The sequence below is a fragment of the Vanellus vanellus genome (assembly GCF_965231255.1).
Source record: "Vanellus vanellus genome assembly, chromosome: 13".
In the NCBI taxonomy this organism is placed as follows: domain Eukaryota; kingdom Metazoa; phylum Chordata; class Aves; order Charadriiformes; family Charadriidae; genus Vanellus; species Vanellus vanellus.
In genome coordinates, this window is record NC_138918.1 from 2517098 (window position 1) to 2544180 (window position 27083).

General features: G+C 43.0%; 1 protein-coding gene across 2 annotated transcripts in view; it reads left to right on the forward strand.

The window, feature by feature from the left end:
- FNIP1 (folliculin interacting protein 1) overlaps positions 1 to 27083 on the forward strand; it is a 67838-nt gene that overhangs the window by 37857 nt on the left and 2898 nt on the right. Inside the window, exons 3-15 of one of the 2 annotated variants that reach the window (XM_082489937.1) lie at positions 2059 to 2202; positions 6419 to 6519; positions 6769 to 6843; positions 7311 to 7402; positions 10056 to 10139; positions 11128 to 11199; positions 11942 to 12077; positions 12615 to 12816; positions 13625 to 13710; positions 20059 to 20205; positions 22197 to 22366; positions 23732 to 25157; positions 25525 to 25693. In XM_082489937.1, coding sequence (XP_082346063.1) covers positions 2059 to 2202; positions 6419 to 6519; positions 6769 to 6843; positions 7311 to 7402; positions 10056 to 10139; positions 11128 to 11199; positions 11942 to 12077; positions 12615 to 12816; positions 13625 to 13710; positions 20059 to 20205; positions 22197 to 22366; positions 23732 to 25157; positions 25525 to 25693 — 2904 coding nt within the window. Of the gene's footprint in view, positions 1 to 2058; positions 2203 to 6418; positions 6520 to 6768; positions 6844 to 7310; positions 7403 to 7983; positions 8150 to 10055; positions 10140 to 11127; positions 11200 to 11941; positions 12078 to 12614; positions 12817 to 13624; positions 13711 to 20058; positions 20206 to 22196; positions 22367 to 23731; positions 25158 to 25524; positions 25694 to 27083 lie in introns of those variants that run through there. The other variant, XM_082489938.1, reaches the window with a different exon arrangement.

A 27083-nucleotide genomic window follows, 5' to 3' on the forward strand; every position in this document is an offset into this window, starting at 1 on the left:
CATGATGCTTGCCTAGCCTAGGACATTGTTGTTTGTGTCAGAGATAAAATGCAATTCTAGTTCACGAGTTCCTACTGAAGTCATATGATGATCATTCACATGTTCCAGCCATTGTGTACTGTGCTCAAGCCGCAGATAGTAGCAATTAGCAAATCTACATATTGCATGAATTCAACGTACTCGCCACGATGTTGTAACGAGAGGATACTACTACGGGAGGCTGTATATGTCAGTAAAGCGCAGGACTCAGCAGCTAGTGAAGGCTTCCTTCCCCTCTGCCACAGAATTACTGATTTGTCTGCACATTTTTCCTTAAGGCGTTCTGCGGCAGCAGCTCTCTAACGGGAGCAGCAGTGCAGACTGCTGCGTGGAGCTTGATAATCCCTGACATTTTCTGCTGTTTTGCTAAATCTCGCCCACAGTTAGGGCCAAAAAAAAAAAAGTCACCTGTCCCTAACTCTGGGTGAGATTTAGCCAAAAAAAAAAAAAAAAAAAAGTAACCTGCACAATTTAGGACAGAGACATGGGATTCCCATCCTGTCCCTCATCAAAATCCCTCCACAGCAGTAAGGGCAGTCGCCTTTTTGTCCAGTTGTTGCTGATGATTGAGCGGAGTCATGAAGTTCCCACCCTGTGCCTCGGGTATTTCACACTTTTCTTTATGCATTTCCCTTTTTTCATAGCTATTAAAGATTGAGATGTACTTATGGTTTTGAATGAAGGGGAGCTTGTGATGTGAACCTGTGAGTCCAGAGATGAAGTGTGACGGCACTTCTGTATTTCCATCTGTCCCTTGAACCTTGTTGCTTCCAGCCTGCTCTTGCTGGTTTGGTGATTGTGTAGGAAATGTTAATTAAGAAAGTCTTAGGGCAGAGTTAGTATGTCATTTTGAGCAGTGTAGACTATTTCTGTCTCCAGCGCTGCCCACTAGCAAATGTAAATAATGTCAACCTTACGTGAGTGTTTTGAAGTGTAATGAGTATATGAAAAGTATGTTGAGATCTTTAGGTGAAGAGGGTTGCCTAATGCTAGTGTAAACAACATTAACTACCACAGATGTCCATTCTGCTTGGGACACTGAGATTCACAGGGGAAATCGCAAATGTTTATAAATAGTGAACAAAACAGTAGTGGAGCATCTCTGGTGCCAGTGATTGATGATACTGCGTGTGTAGAGTGGACAGAGATCCTACCCATCCTGTATGTCAGTTCCAGCTCCATCTGAGCCCTCTTTACTCCTTTTTTTGCTATGTTTTCTCTCTGAATCTCTGTCAGAAATCACCTCTTGGACCATTTCTCCATTGTTTTTGAAACTTTTTGTGGCTTTTCTGTAACACTGACTGTTTTTCAGCTTTTTCCATCTTCAGCCTCACAATTGCCTTGTACTGAAAACAAGAGGAACATGTTACCCCTGTTCCACTCTTTAGAAGAGACTGGGGGACTTAGACACAGCTAGGGAGAGATCTAGAAAAATAGTATCTTTTCTTTCCACCTATCCTTGTAACTTGAATCTCTCTATCCTTGTAACATGAATCTCTCTTGAATTCGGTGTTGTTCTTGCTTAATTATTCCTAATCAGTGTGTTTTCCTTTACATCATGAACTGTTCCTTGTCGTGATCTGGCCGGCGTCGTTGCTCTGGAGTGCTGTGCCCATCACGCTGCAGTGTCACCTCCGCCCCAGTGGGCACGGGGAGTGAGGTGGAGGCAGATGCAGCCTATTGTTGCCATCCTTCCCTTGAGCGCTTTGGTACCATCTTTTCTCCTAATCCTGGATCTAAAAAAGTCATTTGTAAAGCTTCAAAGACAAATGGCTGCTTAGGAAAATGGACTTGGAGTGACTTGTTAGCTCCTGGCTAATTGGAAGTAGAACAGCTCAGCTTACTTTCATACAGCCAGGCTGCAAGAGACACTAATAAATATTCTGTTAACTGTTTTCCTGGGGCATAAGCCTTTCAGCTGTTAAATATCTTACCTAAACAGGTAAGTACAATGCTGCTAAACAGCGATTTCGGGTTGTGGGTCTTAGTGTGTAACATATGTTGTCGTATGTATTTCAGAAACTCTGCAGCGATGCTCAGGTGAGAGTTTTTGGGAAATGTTGCCAACTGAAGCCTGGAGGAGACAGCTCTTCTTCCTTGGATAGTTCAATCAACTCATCATCTTCTTTCTCCGATCCAAAAGAACAATGCCCAAAATACCAGGTGAGTCACTCTTCCTTTTTTTTTTTTTTTTTTTTTTTTTTTGCATAACCCATGTCAAATACTAATGGCAGGTAAGGTCCTGAATGTTTTAGAATTCTTGAAATTAGAGGCTGGCAGTGGAGAGCGGTTTTCAGTCAAAATCAGACTTTGGTTCTGACTCAGTAATGTTTAATTCTGTAGCTTGGGTTTGAGCAAGTCTAAAAGCAACCAGCTGGTTCTCTCAAGATGTGTCTTGAATGGCAGCGATTTCTCCGGGGCATTTGTTCTTATGACCCGGGTGATAACACTTGTTCAGTACGATCAGACTTGGCACAAATACCTTACCTTCGTATAGATGAGGTAGTTTAGTTTACTTTATTGCTAAATGCCAGGGAAATAACAGAGAAATGCGCTATCTGTAGGGATAGTCCATGTAACAGCTTTATAACAAGGGATTCGGTGCACTTGAGTTACATTTTACATAAGAGATTTTGGCCATGAGAGTAGCTACAGTCATCTGACACGGATATATTTCTGTCATCTCTCCTTCCATGGATCACAAGTGTTTTATATTAAGCCACCCTAAAATAGAACTAAGCTCTTCCCTCAAACACACAATTACTTCATTACAAAGAGTGGAAGCTGCTATCTCCACAACCTATTCTGAAGTACAGTACTACTGATGTCTTAATCTACCGTAGATGTAAATGAAGAACCTTTCAGTGCTGACTTTCCCACTGTCGTGCTAGCTCTTGCTATATTTGGCGACCTGCGTATTCTTGTTTTCTCTTTTTCCTCACACTCTTTTCCACAGCTTTAGTAAGGTGGCTGAAGATCTGTTTTCCATTCCACCCTTCCTGGAAGGGCATTTAGCTGCGGTTATGAAAGGAAGAGACATTTCTGTCAGCAGCTTCCTTCCAGCACAAAATAACCTCCTTCGTGCATTGTGTGACCAAGAAAAATGATGCCCCCCACTATCCAGAAATTGTCTGTCCTACTGGGCAGGCTGTGTGCAAACAACGGTCAGCGTTATTAAAGGAAATTAATGTTAGTGGTTGGCATGACAGTGTATTTTAAAGCTGTGGGAAGCTTTCCCTTTTAAGTCCCCACTTCTTCATGCATATCACTTAGTCAAAGTCTTATTGAGTTGAACTGAAGCGATGTGTGGCTATGTGACCGGCTCAGAAAGTGTGCGAGAAACTTTCAGCTTAAGTTGGTCTTCCACAGTGTATTTGTTGTAAACAATCTACTGCATTCCCCAGACTCCTTCCAGGCTTCCCCAGCAAGTGAGCAGAGAGTCATAAATACAAGAGTTTTTACTGCACCATAAAATTTTGTATCGTGTATGCAGAAGGGCCAGAGTAAGTTAGTCCAGACATCAGTCAGCCTGGCATTTCCTATCTTCTAACTGCTGTGTCTGGTAACCTCAGAAGTTACGTGATGCATTTGCGGTATTTAGAAGTTCTTTTGTTTGGTTTTTGGTTGTTTTTTTTTTTCAAGCTATAAAATGGAAGTCCAAATAATACAATGCTATAGGACTTTTAAAATAGTTCTTCATGTTTCCTCGTTTAAATACTCTTTGACTGCATATGAGCAACTTCAATCGCAAGGTGAAATACAGGCTTTTGTTCCAGGCTTCCATATTTTAATTATGTCCTATCCAGATCCCTCACAAATGCGATTAGAATCCATTAAGGTGAAGCTGAATATGGTTCTAACCTTGCCCACAATTATTTGCACGTTATAACACTAGTGTTACCTCTGTACCTGCTTGTTAGTGGAGTCAGGACTGAAAGTCTTTCTAATTTGTTGATCACAACATTTCACATTTAATTCTGTACTGCTTTTTTAATTTACATATGGACTTAGTTATTGATAGGACAATATGTACAGTCAGTGGAATATTAAATGCGGTAAATATTATATTCAGAAACGTAATTTCCAAATCATGCAAATTTTACTACCTTTAATATGCTAATGTGCAATAACAAACACTTGTGGGTATTTTATGTTCACTTTTTATGTGAGCTCGTAAATATGACCCAGGGAATTGGTTTGTGTCCAAGCTGTCAGTGCCTGAGGTTGTGCCCTTTTTGCCAGATGCTCCTTGGCTATTTTTCATTTGAGTTTTTAATATTTAACCCCTTTCCTGAGTTGAGTGCACTCTACTTTGGTCTTGAGTGACCTTAGTTTTGCAGCATTAAAGGCCCAAAGAGTCGAGCTGTAGCAGTGTTTCCATATTAAATGCATTAAATACATGCATCTTCTGTTATGCATGGTAAAATTATTGTTATTAAGTGTAGATGAAATGTCAGACTGAAAACGGCCATGGGTGCATCTTATCATGCTCTTTGCCTTCAGCATTGCTTGTCTCTGTCTTTCAGAGGAAAGGGAGCCCCCTATAATTAAATTTGAAAGCAGCTGATTTTCACTTGCTTTTTTAAATTTGGTTGCTTGACAAAGAAAATCAATATTTTATCTTGAAGTATTTTCCCTCATCTTTAGAATTAGATTTTCACAACAACAGAAAGTTGAAACCAAAACCAGCCATCAAGGGCTTGACATTTATTCAGAGCGAGTCCTTTAGTTGGAGATCTGCAACAGATTTAAAAATAACAATCATAACATTTGGCTGTAGTAATTTTCAGTGTTCTTACTTCAAGGTTTCCTGGTGCTGGCAGACCTATTATTTCCTAGGGCCATTAACATCTATGCTTATGTTTCCTTGGGGCTGCTGGGTCATACTGACTGATTTTAAAGTCTAGTTTTTCCAGTACTGCCTACAGTGCACCTAGACAGTGTGATATCCTGGAAGGTAAAGATGGAAATTTCTCTGAGACACAGCTAATGATCAGATTTTGCCCCGTCATATGAACACTAGCAAACCTTGCAATTGTATCCTCATTTTTATAACTGTGGTTGCTACTTTTAGTCATCCCCTATCTTTCTTGCACTGATAGCAGATTTCAGAGGTTAATAGTATGTCTGTTAAAGTACCATCATCTTAATTGAGAGTGCTTGAGATGAGCTAAAAATTGAGAAGTGTTATAAGTGTGTTGCCTTTTGGCTGATTAGCATTTCCTTGTTCCTGCCCTTGCTCTGCGGGCTAGCGTGAGCAGAAACATCAAGCGGTCATTTTCATATCACTCCTTACTGCTGGTAGGAATCCGCGGTGTGGACACCCTGTCCTTGGTTACGCTCTGAGCTCACTGTCTGACGCTGGGGAAAATATTTAGATATATTCCAAACTGGTGTAGGATCCGGGTGAGCATCCTGGTTGCTCAGAGCTTGGATAAGGGATATGGAGATACGGCACTGAGCATTTTCCAAGCACAAGGTTATTTTGGTGACTGGTTTTAGGAACCTTTTGGAAGGATTACTCCAAGGAAGGAGTTATTAGTTATCATGCACCTCAAAGGAAATGTATTTCTGTCTTGCACAGTACCAAAGTACCGCACCTATGAACTCTGCGAGTGATCATGATATTTTAAATTATTCAGGGCAAGGCACAAATGGAGAACCAGCACTAATATTCTGCTAGTCTAGAGATGAAACAGCCTTGGATAAAGGGACAGTAATCTCAGTCGTTGAAAGTATACAAATAAGATGACTGTCAGCTGAGCAGTCGTCTCCAGTTGATTGCCCCGAGTAACTTTTTAATTTTAGGTTTTTGTTTGCAGTATTTGATCTAGCCTGTGATGCAGCATAGGGACATTCCTCCTTTGTATTTAGCTGGTATGCCTTAAAGCAAGCTCTCACCAGCCGAGAAGCAGGAATTGCACAACTTAAACCTGGCATCGTGATGCTACAGCTCTTTGCTGGTACCATCACAGGAGCATCAGGGAAAGAGGCATCAAATATAAAATACCATCTACGGATAAGTTATGAACCAGTCTTTGTCAAGAATGCACTGGTTCAGCAAAGTGTGTTATCACACTCTTAAAACTTTTTAGTTCCCTGACTCAGTGCCGTTTGAATCTGCTTCCCCTCACCCTCTGTAGATGAGTTAGGTTTGTTGGATGATTTTAGTGGTTTAGCTCACAGCCAATGTGAAGATCACTTTCTATGCTAGCATTATCTTCATTGAACTGTGCAACTTAACGTGTTCAGCAGTGTTATAGCAAGATACTTTGCATGTTTATTTTAAATAAAGAATGTCTTCCTTAGTTGTATGCTGCCTTAACAGAAGTGTGCTTATAAAATGCTTAAAAACAAATATTGGTGGGTTTTTTTGCAGGGTTCTCGGTGCTCCTCAGATGCTAACATGCTTGGAGAGATGATGTTTGGCTCTGTGGCCATGAGCTACAAGGGCTCCACATTGAAAATTCACCAGATCCGGTAAGATTAATTTTTTACTGCTGGTCTTTTAGACTTACTCCTTAGTGCTAATACGTAATTAATCGAATGCCACGAGTGTAGAGTAAAAGGAATTTCTGGGTTTGCTTTAAAGTTGTTCTGATGTTGCTTTTGACACCAAGGGCTGTTATGTCGTGATTAGGTCTATAAAATCTGGAGGGTTGTGAAATGGAAAGCAAAGCTTGTCTTGGCACTGTGTTTCTGACTGACATCTTCCTTTTTGTCCTCTAGCTCACCTCCTCAGCTCATGCTCAGCAAGGTCTTCACAGCTCGCACTGGAAGCAGCATCTACGGAAGTCTCAATACGTGAGTCCATTACAAATTGTATCTATTGCACATAAGCAGATGAGCGTGAAGAACACAGAAGACTTTTTTTGGACCTTCCTGTCACTAGAGTCCTCACCTTTCCCTCGCAGTTGTCTTCACCGCATTTTGCCTTAAGCAAATGAATGAACCATCCCTTTAATGCTGATATGGTGAAGCTTGATATTTTAAGGTACAAAAGTACCTGCAACCATCGAAGGAGAAGAAATGAGGACAGAACACTGGAGTTGGGGAATTCAGTCCTAGATGAAGAAAAAGGTGTTACAAAAACATCTGGCTTCAGAGGGTTCAATGTTTAGTTTTCTGTGTATTAATTGACCCATCTGAGGATGTGGCTTAGGCTATGAAAGCTTTTTCTAGTGGAAGTCTGCTTTCTTATCCTGTCCGTTTGGGCTATTATGAAGTAACACTACATCACTGGTTGTATTGTATGTCTATGTTTGTTATAGGTTGCAGGACAGTCTTGAGTTCATTAATCAAGACAGCAATACATTAAAGCCTGACCACAGTACAATTATGAATGGACTTCTTGGGAATATAGGTAAGTACAAACAGATTTTATTTCCTGGTCTCTTTAACTGAGTAATCATAGATTCTAGAATATGAAAGTCTTCTAAATTGAATCAAATCTAAAAAAATTAAAAGCAAGGTAAAAACATAACAGAAAATTAATGTTGGTGGGGTTTGGAGAAGGATACGTTGGACAGCTCAAGAAATTAGCAGTGGTTCAATATAAACAGCTGTATAAGTGTGTATAAAATACATAATAGAAATATTTAGATATACTTAAGTTCCAATACAAAAAATGTTGGAAAATAACAGTCTGTAGAACTTTCTAAGCAGCATATCTCCGATCAGGCAGGATTGATTCTGCCTGGCTCAGTTCCCCGGTTTTATTTTTGTTAATAATTTTCATTCTGTTCTGTACTCTGGCCACCTGAGCGTGTGTGGCCACGTGTTTCATACTAGTCTAAGTTAACCTTGCACAGTTGTGGTGGAGTTTTTGATCAGATTAGACAGAATATCTTTTTGTTCTCTCCTCTTTCTCTCTCTCTCTGATGGTGTAAGCTACGCGGTCCTGAAAAACCATCTGGCATCTTTGGTTCTCAGCCTTTGTGGAAGTGCTGTGGATGAAGGCTCCCTGAACATTAGATAACAGAATGAGGGGAAGGTCTTGGCTTTTCCCCTTGGGGACAGTAGAGCTGATAGTAGAGATACCGTACTTCAGTGCTTGGTTGTCCAGTGTGGCAGCCTGATGAGCTCTTCAGCATGTTCTTCCTTTCCCTTGGTATAGATTGTTGACTTTCCAAGCAAATGTCTGTTGTAGTAGGTGGAATAAGGGGCTTCTTTTTACGTTTGCTTTCCAGAACATTGCTTTATGTAAAATACACTTTTTAGGGTTGGAAGTAAGGAGTGAATTTGGTGACTTTGTTACTCTAACTGGGTTTCTGGCTTTGACAAGGTCCTAATTCTTGTTGGGTGTGTTTACTTCTCTCCTTCACACTGACTTGGATAAGACTACACCTAAGTATGGGCTTAAATGCCTTTCAGGCTCAAAAGCTGTATACGTCATTAAAATCATTCCCAATAGTCCATTTACAAGGGAAGCCAATTAAAGCCGTAAGAACTATTATCTATTAAATGCTTCCTGAATTTACTAAGTCAGGGAAGTTAAAAAGATGCATTTTTCTTAATATTCAGTATTCCTTTCAGACTTCAATTGTGATTTTTCACAGTGTACGAGTGAATGAGGTGCCCGATCTAACAGAGAGGAACTCACTTCATCTACTTTTAGGGTTTTGCTGTGGTTTGCGCTTGGCAAAAGTTTGTTGTATCACCAGTGTGATCTAAACTGCAAGTTCAAATACAGATAATGTGACTATTAGGCGTGGACTCAATATGATTTAGGTGTAGCCAGTGCCACGTGTTCAGCCACACGTTCATCTGTGTCCGGCTCTGCAGTGAGGGTGTCTCTTCCCACCGAGCAGAAAGGGTAACTGCCCCAAGAGCTGGCCAGGAGGTGTAGGCACCTCTGTGCAAGGGCGTGCAACAAGAAGCGAGAAGATTGTCTGCTGGAAGAGAATGCTGAAACTTTCTTTGATATTGAGCCGCACAAGTTTTCAGTCGGTTTGACAGTGTTTGTTTACGGTTCCCGTTTCAGCGTGGGGGAACCACGGGTAAAGTAGGTGAAGAAGTTAATCTGTAACTGCAGCATTTCTCACAAATGTGTTCAATAGCAAAGACTGCTCCTGACTTGCTGGCTCTCACCAGCCTGTGATAGGAGAAGGGCCTATGTGTTTTGGTTGGGAACTATTTACAAGCTGCTTTTTTTAGATATGCTGACTTAAAAAAAAAACAACAAAAACAACAACAACAAAAAAAAAACACCAAACAGTGCTGGTCATGTCCTTTCCTTTATTGAATGAAGACCTAAGAGAATGGAAGGGAGCTTTGTTGAGGTTCAGCCTTCATGTTTTGCGTAATCAGAAAGCTTTGAGTGAGCAGTAGCTTCAAATTTAGGAGAGGGACTGGCAATTAACTCATTAAAAATACCCATTCATTTTTCCTGGCTCTGTGTACAGTAAATACACTCTTTCCCTGGTATATCTACAGTCCGGTATTACTTTTAAAATGGGCTACTAAGACTGCTAACATCTATTTTCTATATGATCATTTCACTAAACCGATGTACTGACTGTTTTCAGAAGAGCTACTTTAGCCTATAATTTTCTGTTGGTTCTGCTAAGATGAATTTCTGCCTGCCTTTTCCCCCTTTCTCCCTGTCGTCTTCAGCAACAGTGTTCCTCGGCCACCCCACCAGTGTGGATGTTAAAACAAACATTGTACTCCACGATGAATCTCCTGTTTGTGATCAAGTTAGGCTTTGAGCCTGCATAAATTAATCTTTTCTCAACTAAAAAAAATAAAAGGGCCTTGGAGAGAAACCCCTTCCTTGTATGGGAGACAGTGTAAAGCTGGGTCTATTATTTTCATTCTATAAATACTATATAGTTCAACTGTAAGCCATATCCTTGAATCAGCGTTCTTGTTAAGCGTTAAGAGCTGTTCTCCTGCATACGTTAGTCTGCATTTATGTTGGCTTATATCTTCTCCCTGCCCTGGCCCCCTCCCTACAGACTGTTCTGCTTTACTAACCTCATTCTTTCATGTGTATTTTACGTTTTGCCATGTAGGTCTTTCACAGCTTTGCAGCCCTAGGCGGGCATTCTCAGAGCAAGGTCCGCTCCGCCTGATCCGGAGCGCCTCTTTCTTTGCAGGTTTGCAGTGTGCTGTGTGCTGTGCGGTGTGGCTAGTCTAGCTGGTGTGAAAAAACTGTGGATTTGTAGTTTAGCCCTGGAAATAAGATTATTTTTTTTTTTTTTCTACAAATGCAAAATGGACAGTGATGTCTGCGCTTTTACCTTTTTGGGTACATGCTTTAAATCCCCAGAGGACAGCAGGCATTTTAATAGTCCTTTTTGGGGTTGGTTGGTAGTATTTTTTTTGTTTTGAAAACTTATTATTTCCAGAAATATTAAATATATATTTCACAATACTGTAGAGTTATTTTGATCTGGACTTGTTTCAACCAAACTGTAAAAACTAAAGATAACCTAGGTGCCTTTGAAATGGATGTTTGTTGCTTTTAGTGGCTGGGTCTTATTTCCATGGCTGAGTAGCTTTTATTTCACACGCATACTTGTAAAATATATCACATTTAAAGTCTATTGAGCCTGAGACACTTTTGGTCTTGTGTATATGCCAACTGTGAATCTGGACAGCTTACGGCTTAGTTGAACAACCAATGCACTGCTCACAATTTAAAAGTATTTCTTGTCTCCAAGGCAGCATTGTAAAATCCTTTTAAAATTACATATATAATACCTGAGAAAGCTGGTATATGAAAGAAGTTGTGTTTATCTTGGGTTTTGGTGGGGTTTTTGTCTGTACGCTGAGTACTACCCATGTGACCAACATCCTTTTGGTACATTAAAATTTCATTGAAAAATATCTGTGTAAAGAAACAAAGTGTACTAGTTTTAGTTTGTAATAAAACAGGTGTATGGACTTCAGAAAAATACATACAAGCTTTTCAGATAAGTGTTTTGGTTCGTTCAGCTAAGCAGCCTTTCTTGGTGATGGCCTTGTGCAGTGCTGTTGATCTGAATTAATGAGCATGTTTTTGTTTCATTAATTACATGGAGATCTGCAAACAAGAAAGGAACTGTATATATCCCCTGCTAATTGGTATTCCTTGTTTTACAGTTCATAGCAACCCTATGGATATGCCTGGAAGGGAGCAGAATGAGGACAGAGACAGCGGTATAGCAAGATCTGGTAATGCCGGTTCCACATGTTAACCCTGTAGACTCCAAAAGTATTCAGTAATATAAGTCACTGAGATGTCTAGACATAATCAAATAGTTTTTCTTGTGCAGAAATGTGATTGTTCTGTTTTGTTATATATGAGCATTAATGCATACCTATACATATACGTATAAATGTTGTAGGCGTCATGTGTATTGCATTAGGAACCTCAAAGAGGTAATCTGAACAGCAGTACAATTTATTAAAGCATGCTGCAAATAAGCAAGCCAAATTAAATATTGAAATGAATTTGCAGCATTTCTAAGCAGTACTCGTCATCTCCTTTTACAAATTGAGGAGGATGGTAATGTTAAAACATGAATTCACCTCCACAACACCCCTCTCCTCCCCCAAATTCAGGATACGGGGAGTGTAAGGTTAGGATTGGAAAGGCTGTTAAAGGATATGATTAACGTTACTCCTTTCCCCAAGGAATTTATTTCCCGATACCCAGAGTTGAGGAGCACGGTGCAGCCTGTGTGTTTCCTATTATGTAAAGCTGCAGGACTGTCCCATCCTTGTAGTGCTGGTATATCTTCTTAATGTTATTATAAACTGGTTATTTTTAGATAAGAAACATAGATAAGCAAAAGAGAAGGCACTTGAGAACCAACGCCAGTTTATCTTGAGGGGCTTTGTTTAGTTGTTGGTATTATTTTCCAAATGCTCTTTCTTCTGGAGAGATTTTTATTTATTCCTCTTATTATTGCAGCATCTCTTAGCAGTCTGCTCATCACTCCGTTTCCATCTCCGGGCTCTTCGTTTAACAAAAGCTGTGCTAGCAGTTACCAGCGGCGTTGGCGTCGCAGTCAGACTACCAGCTTGGAGAATGGGGTCTTCCCTCGATGGTGAGCTGGGAATGAAAATGCTGGTTGCTGCCCACTGTTGTCAGCTTGATTCTGCTCTTGCATATGTACATCTGCTCTTGCTGTTGCTTTCTGTGGGGTATTTACAGAGGTGTAAGTCAGGCTGCACTTCAACGCCTGATCTTTTTTAGTATCTGTTTTCTCCCTGGCATTCGTTGTTTTGCACTAACTAGAAAGCCTTCAGCAAAATGTAAACCTGTAGGCTTTACTTTTGAGGATAAGCACTAAAATTCTACTTAAAACACAGATTCTTGGCAGAGATGCTAGAGAACTAGAATACCATATTCTAATCCCACAAACACTTTGAATCTGGTTCCAGCTTTTGCGGCTGCACGATCAATTAATGGTTGCTTGTTAAAAATTACAAAGTGGCTGTTATCAAAGGTGATGATTTGACAACACGTGCCAACAAAAGTTGTTTATTGGAGTTAAATATTCAATAATTGAATTACACAGGAAACCAACGTACAACTTTAAGCAGTGGATTATATTAACTTTCTATTTTTTCCGTGCTTCAAGGTCCATGGATGAAAGCTTTAACTTGTCAGATGACAGCTCTGGTCCCAGCCCAGGAATTGTTAGGAAGAAGAAGATAGCAATTGGAGTTATTTTTTCTCTCTCAAGAGATGAAGATGAAAACAACAAATTCAATGAGTTCTTCTTCTCGCACTTTCCTCTCTTTGAGAGTCACATGAACAAACTGAAGAGTGCAATAGAACAGGTAAACACAGTCCCTTTTGATTCTTGCACTTGTATTGCTGTATGTTCCCCTCCAGCCCTGTCAGGTTCAATTCCTAACTCTTGTTACTAGTTTACAAAAGTGGGATCAACTTGCGGTTGGGCATTGGAATCGCACCAGAGAAGCGCTTCACTCCACAACATCTTTGATGATGTTTCTTATTGCTAGCAAAAGTACAACACGGGGTGAGGACGGAGCACACTGCATTACACTACAGGGATTGCTGAAAGCTAGAGCAGTCTCTAGGCAGTGTAAGCTCCCAGCAAGCCCTGGATCAGCCAAGGGGGAAAGGGGCTTTTAAGGCCACCTCTGTCTGCTGGTTTTAGCTGTGTCTGAGTCTAGTGGATCGCAGGGGTAAGAACCTTTCTCTAGGCTATTCCAAGCTGTAAATAAATATGGAGCTTTTTTTCTTTCCCTGTATTTTACCCCCTGATTCTGATGTGTAGGAAATTTTCAAAGATTGAAGTTTCAAATGTGCAGTTAGATTTGCTTCAGATTTCTCTTCTAGGAAATACTTAGTGGTTACTTTGCCATTGCAATGAAAACTTTGACCCCTCTTATGCCTTGTATGATGAAAAGCACAGAAGAAGCAGAGGCTGCAAATGCATGTGCCTCACCTATCTTTCCTCAGATATAAAACTTGGCACTTGTACCATCATTTTATCACTTAAAAAAAAATTATTTGCATGACCGGTTGCATGAAAGATAAAGTCAAACACATGACTTTGTTTTCCATTTTCTGTGCTTCTGTAGCTCTGTGTTACTTATCTGTTTAATGATTGTTTTCAAGGCTATGAAAATGAGTCGTAGATCAGCTGATGCCAGTCAGCGGAGTTTGGCATATAACAGAATTGTTGATGCCCTTAATGAATTCAGGTGAGCAGTTTGTCTCCTGTCTTTTGTGTCTGTTTCTTCAAAAAGCACTCAAGTCTGTTTTAGAAGGATCTTCACCTTAGTGCAGGATAAGTAACTTATAATGTTTAAAGTTTTCTGCAAAAGTAAGTACAATAAAGGTATTGGTGACAGCATGCCATTAATATCTGTTTGTGTTTCTAGATATTGCCAAGTGTGCGTATCCATCAGGGCTTGGTGTGAACAGGACATAAATGATCCAGGTTTTCTGTGCTTCAGGTGGTAATGAAGCTCCCAGCAACCTTTAAATTGTCTTTTATGGCCAGTTGAGAGGGGGAAAAGAATTGCAAACCCACGTTAGGGAAATCCTCCTCTAGGGTATAGTTTCCTGATGTGTGAGCAAAGCAAGACCTCTACCCTGCTCTAAATTCTGCTCTAAAGGCATTTCAGATAACCAGCTACTAAGAAAGAGGACTATCTTTTTCACACAGTAAAATGCAGTACTGTAATCTCTTGCTCTCAGCACCTGCAGAGCGTCTCTATTCAACAGTTAATAGACAAAGTAACACAGATAAGCACATCCCTGGCATTTAACTGTATTTTCTTTCCATAGTTTAAGTCATGGGGAGGGAATTAAGATGAAATCCGTCTGTTTCAAGTGATTCATCTCCTCTCAGATGGGAGTGGCAGGGTGCTTCCTTTTGCAACCAGTGTAGAGCTATTTTTTAAAGACATTATAGAATACAGTGCTCTGATGTTGTAAAAAGAAAATCCTGACATCAGGATGTATTTTATTGAACAGTGAAGGATCATGAGAGCTCGCTCATTTTTCTACAATTCCACTTACTACCTGAATGCCATGGATTAGGTGGTGTTGCAGGATGAAGGCACAGTGTATTTTTAAATTTTTTTAAATTTTTTGGAACCTCACCTCTGAGCAGTTTCAAGGGAGGGCAGACGATATGTTTGGTAGGGGCAGGAGGCAGGGAAGTGCAAGCACGTGGGCCTGTGGTGAGAGGTGGATGGGATAAGCAGTGCCAAGAGAAGGAGCAGAGGGAGCTCGTGACTGCTGGGAGCCGCCGATCCTGCCCAGGGGCCCGAGACGAGTTCGGCAACTCTGAGCAGCCACGGTGGTTTCTTCACTCCCCCCAGCTCTGCTCTGCCTCTCCTCCCTGCTCTCACCCAGAGCCAGCCGTTCCTCTGCATTCCTGCCCCCGGATAACACCACCTCCCCAGCTGTTTTCCCAAAATTTTCCCCAAAACATCTCCCCTCAAGATCGGCGGACTTTGCCTGTTCTCCTTTGTCCTTCCAAGTTAAACAGTTCCAGAGTGGTGGGGAGGGGCGCGTATCCTGAGTCAAACGTAGGAAAAATAACCCTCAAAACACCAGCCAAATCCCCCTTGCTAGCTTTTTTCCTCCATGGAGGGAAGCACAGCGGTGCTGAGCTGGGATGGGAGGAGGAAGGCTGCTCTTGTCGGGCTGAGGAGGACAATAATGTCCCACCGGACATCGGAGGATTGGCACTCTCCCTTCCTGAGCCGCTGCAAGACGCGATCGTTCACATGACACGGCCATTGCGCAACCAGCACTGGAAGCATGTGTCTAACTACCAGTTTTATGCAGAGGTTTCCATGGTGATATAAATATTACTCTTTAATAGTGTAACGAGGTAAATTAAATCCAGTTTAATTTCATATAAATGAATTTCCTGAGGCAGCAGACTTTGGCAATTCTGTTTTTTGGTTGGTTTGGCTTTTTTTTAAGCGACTGCATTCAGAGGCACGCACCAGCCGGTGCCGGGCCGGTCCTGCAGGCAGGCAAGGTTCTCGTGCCTCCGCGGTCTCGGGCTGGCGGTGCATGCTGCCATCGAGAAAAACATTACTGTAACATGCAAGAGCCACTTGCTTTTCAAAGCAATGCAGTATGTGTCTAGTAAAAGAAAAAAAAAAAGGCTTATTTAAATACTGAAGGCTGAATGCAAAGATGCTTTGGCACAGGTTCAGCAAACCCATTTAGGCCACTATTATCTCTTTAGGCGTCTGCCTTCCCACTGAAGTCACGGGGAAGTCAGGAGCCCGAGTCCTTTGGTGAACCTGAGACTTGTGTTGATTCCTGCCCTCTTAGCAAATTATGCTGGAGGGAAGAAGGGTGCTGACTTCAGTGGGTTTGTGTTTCTAAAACGTAATCCTCTGCTGGTTTAACTCATTGCAGTCTGTCATCTTTTTTTTCTTTTAAAGGAGAATTTTAATTTTTTAAAAAACCCCCAGATTTTCAGAGGTTCTCAGGTGTAGCTGGTGTGCGCTCCTCTGGTGATTAGAATAACCTCAAATCACTGGGGCATGGGGGACCAGCCACACACGGCTGTGCTGATCAGAGGAGGGAGGAGGGAGTGTGACGGTTGTTACCGTAGCCTCCTGCCACCCAAAAGTCCCCTGCTGCAGGGAAGGTGCTGTGGTTGGAGGGCAGCTGTAAAGGAGCTGCCGGCAGGGTCAGACAGGCATTTACAGGAATTTACCTACTCGTACCGGCGGTTGAAGGGGGGAAATTAGACAGCAAAATGGACCCCTTCCTTTGCTCGTCTTGTCTTATCCTGGGGAAAAACAAAGCTGCCTTCTCTGAAAGGCCTAGGCTGCTTCTGCAAATTGATGCTATCGATAAATTTGCCATCGCTTTGGTGCCCAGCTCCAGGCCTGCCCTTGCATCATTATTCACTTTACAGCGATTGTTAATTTTATAAAGCACTGATGGATTTAGCTATTAACACTTGACTTAGAGGCTTAAAACTCTCTTCAGATGTCAGCTGTGCAGACACATGACTTATGAAATAAGCTACTGTACTTGCATAAACATTTCGACTCCCCCGGTCCCTGAGGCCAATGCAGCACATTGATAATACAGATTATGCGTCTGACTAATACCTGTGTGGCACATACACAGACTGGCAAGGAAACACTGAACGCAAGGCCGAGGGAAACACCTCTCTCTGCTTTCTGGCAGCCAAATTTGATCCTGTTTTATGCCGGTAATTTTTAAGCAGCTTATGCTGCTGTGAACTGAGCGGTGCAGGCTGGTCCCTGTGCCAGCACGGGCGCAGGAGCTGCATGGGCTCCCTGCGCGGGGCAGCCCTGGTCCTGCACTCATTGCAGCAATTACCCCCTTCATTTTCTTGTGCCTTTTTAAGGAAGAATCACCTACAGAAGGAGAGAATGAGGATAGGGACCAAATGCACGTTAAGTAAGTTTTACAAACCGCTGATGTTTTTTGTTTTCTGAAACAATCCCTAAAGAGGTGGTAAGCTTTGCTGTTATATGGCAACTCTGAAATGGCAGAGCAGCTCTCGCGGCACGGTGCCGAGGGTCGCGAGTGTTTCCCTTAGGGAGGACAGGCAGTGCAGAGGGATGCTCTCATCCACCAGGAGCATCTGTCAATGTTTAGTTTGTGCAGCACCAGGGAAAGACGTCCGGGTACTACAACCCGGGACAAAGGCCGGGGAGGTCTGTGGGTGTGTTTGGGTGAGGGTGAAGTAGGAAGCAGGGGGCAGCACAACGCCTGACCCGCAGCCGTGCCACACCGTGCCGCTCGCTGCCATCTGCGCCCACAGAGCTGGCAAACCCCAGAGGGTTTACAGGGGGGGGTTTGCTCAGGTCTTCATTTTCCTTTGGCCGGGCTGTGCTCTGTTGGGCTTCAAGCCGCTGGTAGAAGCCACAGTGTTTCCTGTGGAGCTCCTGCAGCCCCTCTGCCTCCTGCACCCATCGCCGGTGGCGAGGTGCCTGTAAGCTCCAGGCTGGAGTTCAGCCTCCCAGAAGCATTTCCAAATATAAACAATTTTAAATGTACCGGAACCCTCAAAAGAACAGCGTCTCTCATGAACTGAACTTTCCCTTGCATGCCGCTGGTGTGCATGGGGGACGGCGAGCGGAGGGGAGGGGGCTGCTTGCCGCAGATGGCCGAGAGGGTCAATTTAATTTTTAATGGTTGTTGTTTTTTAAATCCGGTTAACTTCCCTGTAGTGTTTTGGGGGGGGGGGGGTGTTGGGTTTTTATTTTTTAAATTATTATTTTGTTTTGGTTTTTTTTTTTTTTTTGGAAGGAGAGCGTTTCCCTCGGTGTTTGCAGAGCTGGAAAGCAGTTAATCCTTGCCCTTGGTTTCTGTGCCATTGCTGCCTGCGCTGGCATGGAGGGTTCCCTGTGCCGCAGTCACATGCCTGCTGGCCGCCGGCCAGGGCAATCTGATCGCTCTCTGAGGAAACACTATCAGTTGCAGATGCAGCCAGGGTTACCAGAATAGTAAATAACGAATCACAAGACTCGGTCTATCTTTTCAACGAAAACAAATATTTTAATATGTTGGTTTTAGTGTAGAAGTAGTTTCTTTTTTCAAAGCAGCCGAGCTGCAAGAGGTTTGGCTGGGGTTAGTTTGCATATGAAGGAGAAATAAGCTGTATTTTACGTTACGTTGTTCGGTTTTTCTTCAGCTTCTAAAGTCAGCTGTGTCTGGGGGGTGAAAATTTCGATACTTGTTTTGAACTTTGAAACTCATCCAGCTTTGAAGTCGCTGGACTTGGGGTTCCTCCCTTTCTTTGGGCCTCTTTAACATCCACTCCAGTTAATGGGCTGTGAACAGAAAGCTTTCCCTTAATAATCCCACTTCTAGTCCCAACTAGCTACTGCCAAGGCATGAATTCCCGGTGCCCCAAGTGCACTACTCTGCCGGAGACCCTCCGGTTCCCCCCACGGTGCGGTGGTGCCGGTGTCCCCCGGCTGCACGCCCCACTCGCGTCTAACCTGGCAGAACTGTTGTGCCCCGGTCAGTCTGTGCTTTCCTCCCGAGAGAGGACCAGCAGCAGAGGGTTAACGTAGAGCAGCTCCGAGGCTGCTCTAAACTGAACCAGCGAACAGCGAGCCCTCCAGGTGCCCGTGGGTCTGGTAGCTTGACTTTCCCCCTTTCCAGCCCATTGACCATTTTCTGGCTTTCCCATTGTGCCTGTGGCAGTGGAGTGGCTGAAAATCTAACCTTTGAGGAAGACGGGGTTGATTTTCGCTATTGTTAACACACAGGGATGGATTTTGTATTTAATGAAAACTGGTACAAAAAATAAGGCAGAAAATGCCACTGCCCCTCTCGCCCCCTTTCTTCTTGAGCAGTCCCGGTGCCTTCAGCACGGTGCACGTCGCCTTTGCCACCCTTTGGGGAGCTCCTCTGGTCTTGTCACGTTACAGCTGCCTTCTTCTCTGCCAAATAACTGGGGAATGATTTCTTCCTCCCCCGAGTGCCCCTCGTACCGGGGCCGTTGTGTGCTGCTCTGCTGCTCTCACTTCCTAGGGAGTTTTGCTTTAAGCACTAAACCACGCAAGATTTGGCAGCCGCTGCTTGAGTGTGTTTGCCTGCCTGACGTGCACAGCCACGGCTTTACTTCTGGAAGTGTCTATAAATTTTTAGACAGACATATCCAGAGAAGATCTTTGTAAATCAGGGCTGGTACTAGGGATAATGGGATAATGTAAATCTCTGTCTTGTAAACCAAAAATATCTCTTCTAGAAAAAGTAGGTGGGGAGAAACCTGAATTGATCAGTCATTTGCTTTGTTGGTTTAGGGTTTTTTCAGGCTACATTTTTACTGTGATAAAAATACGTGTTCCCATAGTGTCATAATGTAGGCGTTGTACTTAATACAAAACTATAATTTGGTTTGTATTTTTGAGAAATTTAACAGTAATCTGAGGGGTTTTGATCTGGTGTTTTACTTCAGAGCCAAAGTTTTCATCATACGGTTACTGTCCTCTGTAAAGTCAAAAAAGATGAGGGTAGGTGCGTAATCCTTGAAACCATGGGGTAACTTTGACTCTTGTACACTGTATTTAAAGCTAAAGAAGTAACCTAGTCCCCTGCTCTACAAATCCACACTTTGGTGGGTTTGGCCTGGAGATGCGGCAGTTTTTTAAAGCAAGGAGGAAGTTAAGGTATTTTTATAAGTCAGATACACATAAGCTTGCCTTAGTCATGAATCAAGCAGAACCATGGAGGATTTACATGTTTTGAATGAAATGGAGAGAAAGCAGAGAGGTAACAACAAAAAGTCATTCATTTCTTTGTTCGGAACAGGGCAGCTCTTGACTTTTGACAGTGAATGTTGCTGTGCTTGGCGTCAGTTCAGGTACATGCACGGAGAGCCCGAACTCTCCGAGGTGGAAGGGTGAATTCACACTATTTAATGAACGACATGGTTTGTATAATAGTTGATGAGAGAAATTTTGTTTCTGATAGAAATGACAGGTGGAACTAAATGTTACAGTAAACTCTTTGAAAAGGGATCTCTCTCTGCCTTTGGTTATTTTGTTTAGTCTTCTGGATTTTTTTTTTTTTTTTTCTAGAACAACTATTTGCAATCTCTACACGATGCCACGGATCGGGGAGCCTGTCTGGCTTACTATGATGTCGGGGACACCAGAAAAGAACCAGCTTTGCCATCGCTTCATGAAGGAATTCACTTTCTTGATGGAAAATGCTTCTAAAAACCAGTATGGTGGATTTTAGTTTTTAAATTACAGGCGTGCTCATGCCCTTGTATTTCAAACCGATTTCTGAATCTGTTTTTAAAATCTGGGTAATCAAATAATCAAAAGAACATACATAAATATCTTCTTTTTAAAACAAAAAAGAAATAAAGTATTTTATTAAATGCCTGCTTCCCCACAATCCTCTAAATCTTGGTAGAGGCTAAACATTTGAAACATGTCCATAGGAAGCGCGTGATGGGTGTGTATGTCTGGAAGGGGGTGAACATACCTTATGAAATGCATTAATCTACCTTTCAAAATCAGTTATCATATGATGAGCAAGGTTAGACATTCAGTAAGAGCCATGTCTGTAATACTGTCTGACCGCAAATTGCTCTTAAACTTGACTTCTGTAAAATGCCACTAAAGAAATTGTGTGCTTCATTAGTACTCACCTTTCTGCCCTCAGGACAAAGCCGTGAGCGCTTGTTAAAAATTGAGAAAGAGAACGTCCTTGATAAACTCAGGAGAATCTGATAAATTTACTCTTTTGTCAACACTTCATCCTCTTTCCCCAGGGCATGAATAGGGGAAGTTTTTAAGACGTTTGGCTCCATTGAAGTCCTAAAACGAGCACAAACATGTGAAGTTTGAGTGGGAATGGCAGTGAAAGACCAGCTGTTAGCTCCAGGGAAATTGCTCTCTGCAGGGTGGGGAAGGGGCTGCTGCTCACCGTCTTCCAGCTGTGCCACTAACTTTGTCATCTTTTCTCTCCCCGAGATGGGAGGGTGACAATTAGTGGTCAGCGTGGTCCACCTTTTCCTGCCTTAGTGCAATGGGAGAAACCGTAGGGAGTAGTGAGGGGTTCAAATGTATTTTCTTAAAACCAGTTCCCGTTGCAGTGGAAGCTTTCCTGGGATTAGCTCCTTTGGTCACTACCATTCTGAGCCCTATACATGGTTACATTTAAATGGTCATTAATTTGGGTTTGTTTTGCTTGTTTTATTTTAAATATAGTAAGGTTTACACTGATTGAAGCAAGAGGAAAATCAAACCCCATATCCTTTTCAGTCCAGTTTTAAATCTCCTTTCCTCCTTTAGCTGTCTCCAGTGAGGAAATGGGGCTAAATTTAAACTGTAGGGTTCCTGATGCTTGTAAACTATGCAAATAGCATTATTTTGAGGCTCAGTGGTGTTTGACTCCTTTCCTCCCCGGGCACCTGAGCTGCTGCAGCGGCCGCCAGCACCATCTGTCGGTGTGCGGGCAGCTCTTGGGCTGCGCTTCTGCACGCTCCTCTTGCCAGGAAGGGGGACTGGGAAGGAAAGCCTTCCCTCCACGGAGCAGAAACCATGCTCTATCATTACAATAAATCAGATGGTTAACATTGTTCAAAAAGGCTTTTTGACTTATTTGCTTAGCTAGTGAAAACTGTTTTGCCAGTGTAAGGACACAGCATTTCTGGCTGAGCTACAGAACTTGGGGGGGGGGGGGCTGTCTGTGTGTATTTTTGAAAAGGAGCAGCCATGTGCCCTTAAATTGCTTAACAGTTATATGAAAGAACACAGCACCTAGCTGTTTTACAGGTTTGGTAGCAAGAGCCTTCCTTCTCATCAATAGTCACAGATCTTAAGTGTTTGGGGTCTCCCTCTTGTAAGTACAGAGGCCACACAGTGCTACTGTTTTCTTACAGCAAACAAAGTAAGTTGGTTTTGAGATGTTTTACAACATAAAGCTTGCAAAATAGGAAGTCTAATAATGATTGCCAAACAGAGGAACTGAGATGCCACAAGTTTAAAGTATTTCATTTTACTTTAAATGTGTGTTCTAAAAAAGAGCATTGCAGGGGTGAGAGGAAGGGTAGAGCCCTCCGTTCTCTCCCCAAGGAACCAAGACCTCTGCTGATTTTGTCGTTCTTTCTGCAATCCTTGATCCATACAGATTGTAGAACTGCTATCAGTTTTAACATCCTGAGTGTCCCGGAAAAAAATTATGTTGAATATTTTGCTTTCAGGTTTTTACCAGCTTTACTGACTGCAGTCCTGACTAACCACTTGGCCTGGGTCCCTACCGTCATGCCGAATGGCCAGCCGCCTATAAGAATCTTCCTGGAAAAGCATTCTTCCCAGAGTGTGGACATGCTGGCCAAAACTCATCCATACAACCCACTGTGGGCACAGCTCGGTATGTGGCAGACATCTCTAAACCATTCAACAGCTTTACATCAATGGGTATCCGTGTAGTGGTTTTTATGGATGCTTGTTACTTCCCCCCCAAATAATTTTTTTTTTTAATTCAAAATGAGACAAAAATGTCTATTTCAAGCTTAGAGGTGGTCACTGTATTTTTTTTTGTGTGTGCTGTAATTTCTTACGGCATTATAAAATAGCAGTCAAAAAGTAAAGCCCTTTTTAGTCATCTATCGCAGGTCTCCTAAGGTCACCTGCCCTGGTGATGATGGAGGATTCTAGTCCTCCTCTGGTCCTCACTCTATATGGAAAATCCATTTTTATTTTTTGGGATGCTGCTATCAATAAGCCTGGTTCTGGAAAGAGCAAATCAAGGAAATCTGTCTTTTGATAAGAAATGAACATACTCTCAATACCACAGGCAAAGGAGCCACACAGTACAGGACATCATGACTAGGCAAGCCCCTGGGTAAGGTCTCAAAGCCTCGTCGATTGAGTAGCTAGCCATACTGTCTTCCAGTTGCTGACTAGAGAAGAGGAGATGAGGTGCCTACTCTCTGGTCAGATTGTCCTGCTCTGCACACAAGCTGTCATGGAATTTGGTCAGGGAGGGGAAAAGAACGTTTTGCGCGGTTGCCCTATTCTGGTATAGGGAGGAATGGCCAGGGTCTTGGCAAGAAGACTTGATTTCAGAGCTCATGGGACTCAAGGAATCCACTGGGGTTAGGCTGACCTTTGAGGCCTCTTGGGTCCCTTGTCTCCCCCATCCCTGCATTCATGCAGTGCCCTAATACCTCCAGAACAACACATGCACACCCACTTCCTCAGCTGAATCTGGAATACAGTCAAAACAACCCATTCAACCCATAACAGAGCTCAAGAGGAGGGAAGAGAAGAAAGTTGGCCTCAGCTATGCACCCGCCACTGTCCCTTTTTGCCCTCGTTGTTGGCATAGGTTTGTTTCTCCTTACAGCTTTACTCTTGGTGGGTAAAAGTTCAGCCCACTTTCCAGACTATCCAGGGTAATTCAGAGTAGATGCCTCCTCTCTCCCGTGGCTATATAAGGAACCCAGGAGACAAGCCTCCAAAGCTAGGCACTGAAGTTAGGTGGTGCAAATACTCCCTAATATGTGATATCAGATGTCTCCCTGACCAGCGTGTCACCTTACATACGATACCAACAGCATCTTTGGGATTCTGTGTATTGAAACTAAAATACTAGCATAGCTGTCCTCACTCTTCTGCTTTAGTATTTTTCTGTTGTAGACCTGACCTTTGAAAACTGGTCACAACAATTGTCTGTTAGAAGAATAATTTATTTTAAAGATGCAAAATAATGGTCTTTTATTTTCTCTTCTAGGTGACCTGTATGGGGCTATTGGATCACCTGTGAGATTAGCGAAAACAGTTGTGGTTGGCAAAAGGCATGACCTGGTACAGAGATTGCTTTATTTCCTTACTTACTTCATCAGATGCTCTGAACTTCAAGAGACGCATCTTCTAGAAAATGGGGAAGATGAAGCCATTGTCATGCCTGGAACTGTTATAACTACCACGCTGGAGAAAGGAGAAGTAGAAGAATCTGAGTATGTGCTTGTCACGATGCACAAGAACAGGGGCAACTTGCTACCGATGGAGTCTGAAGAAATGAGAACTTCTAACTGTAGCTGTAAATATTGCAAATGTCCTATTTCGCTTGCACAAAACATAGAAGGTGTTTCACAGCAAGAGAGAGAAGATGCTCAAAATACTCCTAAGGTAGAGCTGGAATCTTCTTCAGATGAGAACAGAACTATTGTTCCTGAAGATTGCCAGGAGGATGCTGTTGATGTTAAGCAACCGAGACCCTGCCTGGAGACAAAACTAGAGACTGTGGTGTGCACAGGGTCAGCTTCACCAGAAAAACGTGTAGTGACGGAATCTGGTTTGGAGCCAACGGCAAACGTGTGGAGGAATGAAGACTCGCTGGAATCGGGCAACCAGGCGGCCAGTGTAACAAGGTCACCCGGTATTGCTGTGGAAAAGAAGCCGCCGGATAAGCTCTTCTGCGATGCGTTTTCTTGCAGTGCTGCCGAAGCTCAGACAAAGGTGACTTTCCTCATCGGAGATTCCATGTCACCCGATTCAGACATCGAACTCAGAAGTCAGGCAGTAGTGGAACAAATTGCTAGGCATCACAGCCCGCCAGCAACGGAGGAAGGAGTGTCTGCTGATCAGAACTGTGAAGCTAAACAAACTGTTGAGGACCAAAATAGAGACTGTGGGACAGCTGAGCCCTTTCCTCAAGTTGCTAGTGAGCATCAGAGCTGGAATCCAAATCCATACAATGCTGAAAGCATGAGTCTGTTTGATGAATATTTTACTGATGACAGTTCAATTGAAACCCGGACTATTGATGATATTCCAGGGCAAGCAGCTACAGATCTTCTTGCTCACAACAGTAGTTTAGAGTTTTCTAAAAAGCTGTGTACAAAGACTAGCAAACCACCTAGCGAATTTTGTAAATTCATGGACTCTGTTCGACAAGAGACCTACAAAAACTGCTTTAATGAGCAGGACCAAAGAGAGAGCATCTCTATTCGCGTCCCCCGTGGGGACAGAGAAAATGTAGAGAAAAAAGTTGCCCCGGGAATTGATTGGGACATTCCAAGAAATGAGAGTTCAGATAGTGCCCTGGGTGACAGCGAAAGTGAGGATACAGGTCATGATCTAACTAGACCAAGCGGTAATTATTATGGAGGAGAGCAAGAAGATTGGGCAGAAGAGTATGAGATTCCTTTCCCTGGGTAAGTACTATTCAACAGTAATAGAGCCTAAAAAAGATAGAGCCTCTTCTCAATGTCACATGTTTGGAGGAATGTAGCCTAACTTGGCATCGGTAGTTGGAAAAGTGTCTCTTGAGCTTGCTGGTTGTAAAAGAATATAGAGAGATCAGTGGTCTGGAAAAAAAAAAATCAATTGTGCCTTGCAATCTTGGCTCATAACCTTTTCTTCCACAGTGGTCCCACTGCAAAAGCTGACTTTAAACTCTTTCTTTTTAAAAAGTGCTTGAATGAAAGTTAGGAGAGATATGACAAATGTGAGAATGCGGATCTCTGTAAGCTGAATTTGGCGTTTACTATTGTACATCTCTTTGGTATGCCTTTCTTGCAGGTCAAAATTGGTTGAAGTGAACTCTGTCCAGCCCAGTATTGCCAATTTTGGAAGATCCTTACTAGGTGGCTACTGTTCATCTTACGTCCCTGACTTTGTTTTGCAAGGAATAGGAAGTGATGAAAAGCTGAGGCACTGTTTGGTGTCAGATTTGTCTCATGCTGTGCAGGTAATTAAGCTATATTTGGTAAATGTATTTGTCACAGTAGGGAAGGGCAAATGTTTTTGAATGTACAAACCTGCTGGAAGTGGAAATATTTACTGTCGCAGCTCTGTTCAGGTTTCTCCAGTCCCAGGTCACCAATTTTTTTCTCCTCTCTCAATTAATGTATCTGAAAAACATTGTTATTTCACTGCAAATCTGGAGCACAAAAACTTAAGACTCCCGCTGAAGTCAGCTGAGAGGCCCTTGAGACGACGGATCTCTGTGCTAAGCCGTAGAGAGATCATCCTCTCCTGCAGACATGGCAGCCTCCTGATGGTTGCATGCCCACAGGATGGAATGATGTTAAACAAGACCAAACGCAGAGGTTGCTGTGCATCTCTTCCCAGGCACGGAGTCTTACTGCAGTGCTTGTGCAGAAGCTCCCTTTGCTCCCTCCTCTTCCTGTGCACCATCTGACCAACGTGCTACCGCTTGTGGGGCAGAATGTGTCCTCTGCGGTGAAGCCGTCAGGAACGCTCACTATTTTGGGGACGTTACTCCTTTTTTAGGATTGTAGTCAAAGCATCCGGTAGTGCTGGCTTCATCGGAAAAGGAGAAAGCAATATACAGATAATTGTCCCAAGGGGACTCGCACTTCTCATGTGTGCTGGAAATCATCTCTTCTCCACAGAAGCTTTTTCCTAGATGAACTGAGGCATTTCCTACCCCTTTTTATAGTCACCAGGAGAGAATTGGAAGGCAAACTGTCACTGAAAAGCGTGATTCTGCTCCCCTCTAGTTTATTCCCAAGGGAATGGGGAAAGAGACGTGCACAGACTGATAGCAGGCAGTCTGCTTCTCTGAGCGCTCCCCTGGGAGCCTCCGAAATGTCCCCTTCGCCCACACCTCTCGAGTTAACGACGTGCATCACACCTTACACAGATGGCATGACTACCCTTCCTCTGGCTGTTCCCTGCATTACTGTCCCCTTTCCTTGTGCCCTGCCCTGCCACGGGGAGTTCCGCTCCCTGCGTGGCTGTTCTCGGCACTGGTTTAAGCCACTGTGTTTTAAGCCAAATGTTTAAGCCATTTCTGAAGTGTAATTGAACTTCAGGCAGCAGAGGCAGCAGTGTGAGGTAGCTGCTGCTGTGAAACAGATGTATCTGCAATATAACCTCATAGAGGTCCATGTCCATCAGCAAACTTAAACTTCAGTAGCAGAAGTCAAAGATTGAGAGGATACGAACGGAGCGAACAAGATTCTATGTGGTTATCTTCGAGTAAAATACTAACTGCATCCTAGACCTGTGTGAAGTCCCTGTGGGACTCTTTGGAAAGAGGTGCTTCCTAACACTCCGCTCCAAAAAATGTGTTGGGGAAGGGTTCCAAATACTCCCTGTTTAAATCCTCCACG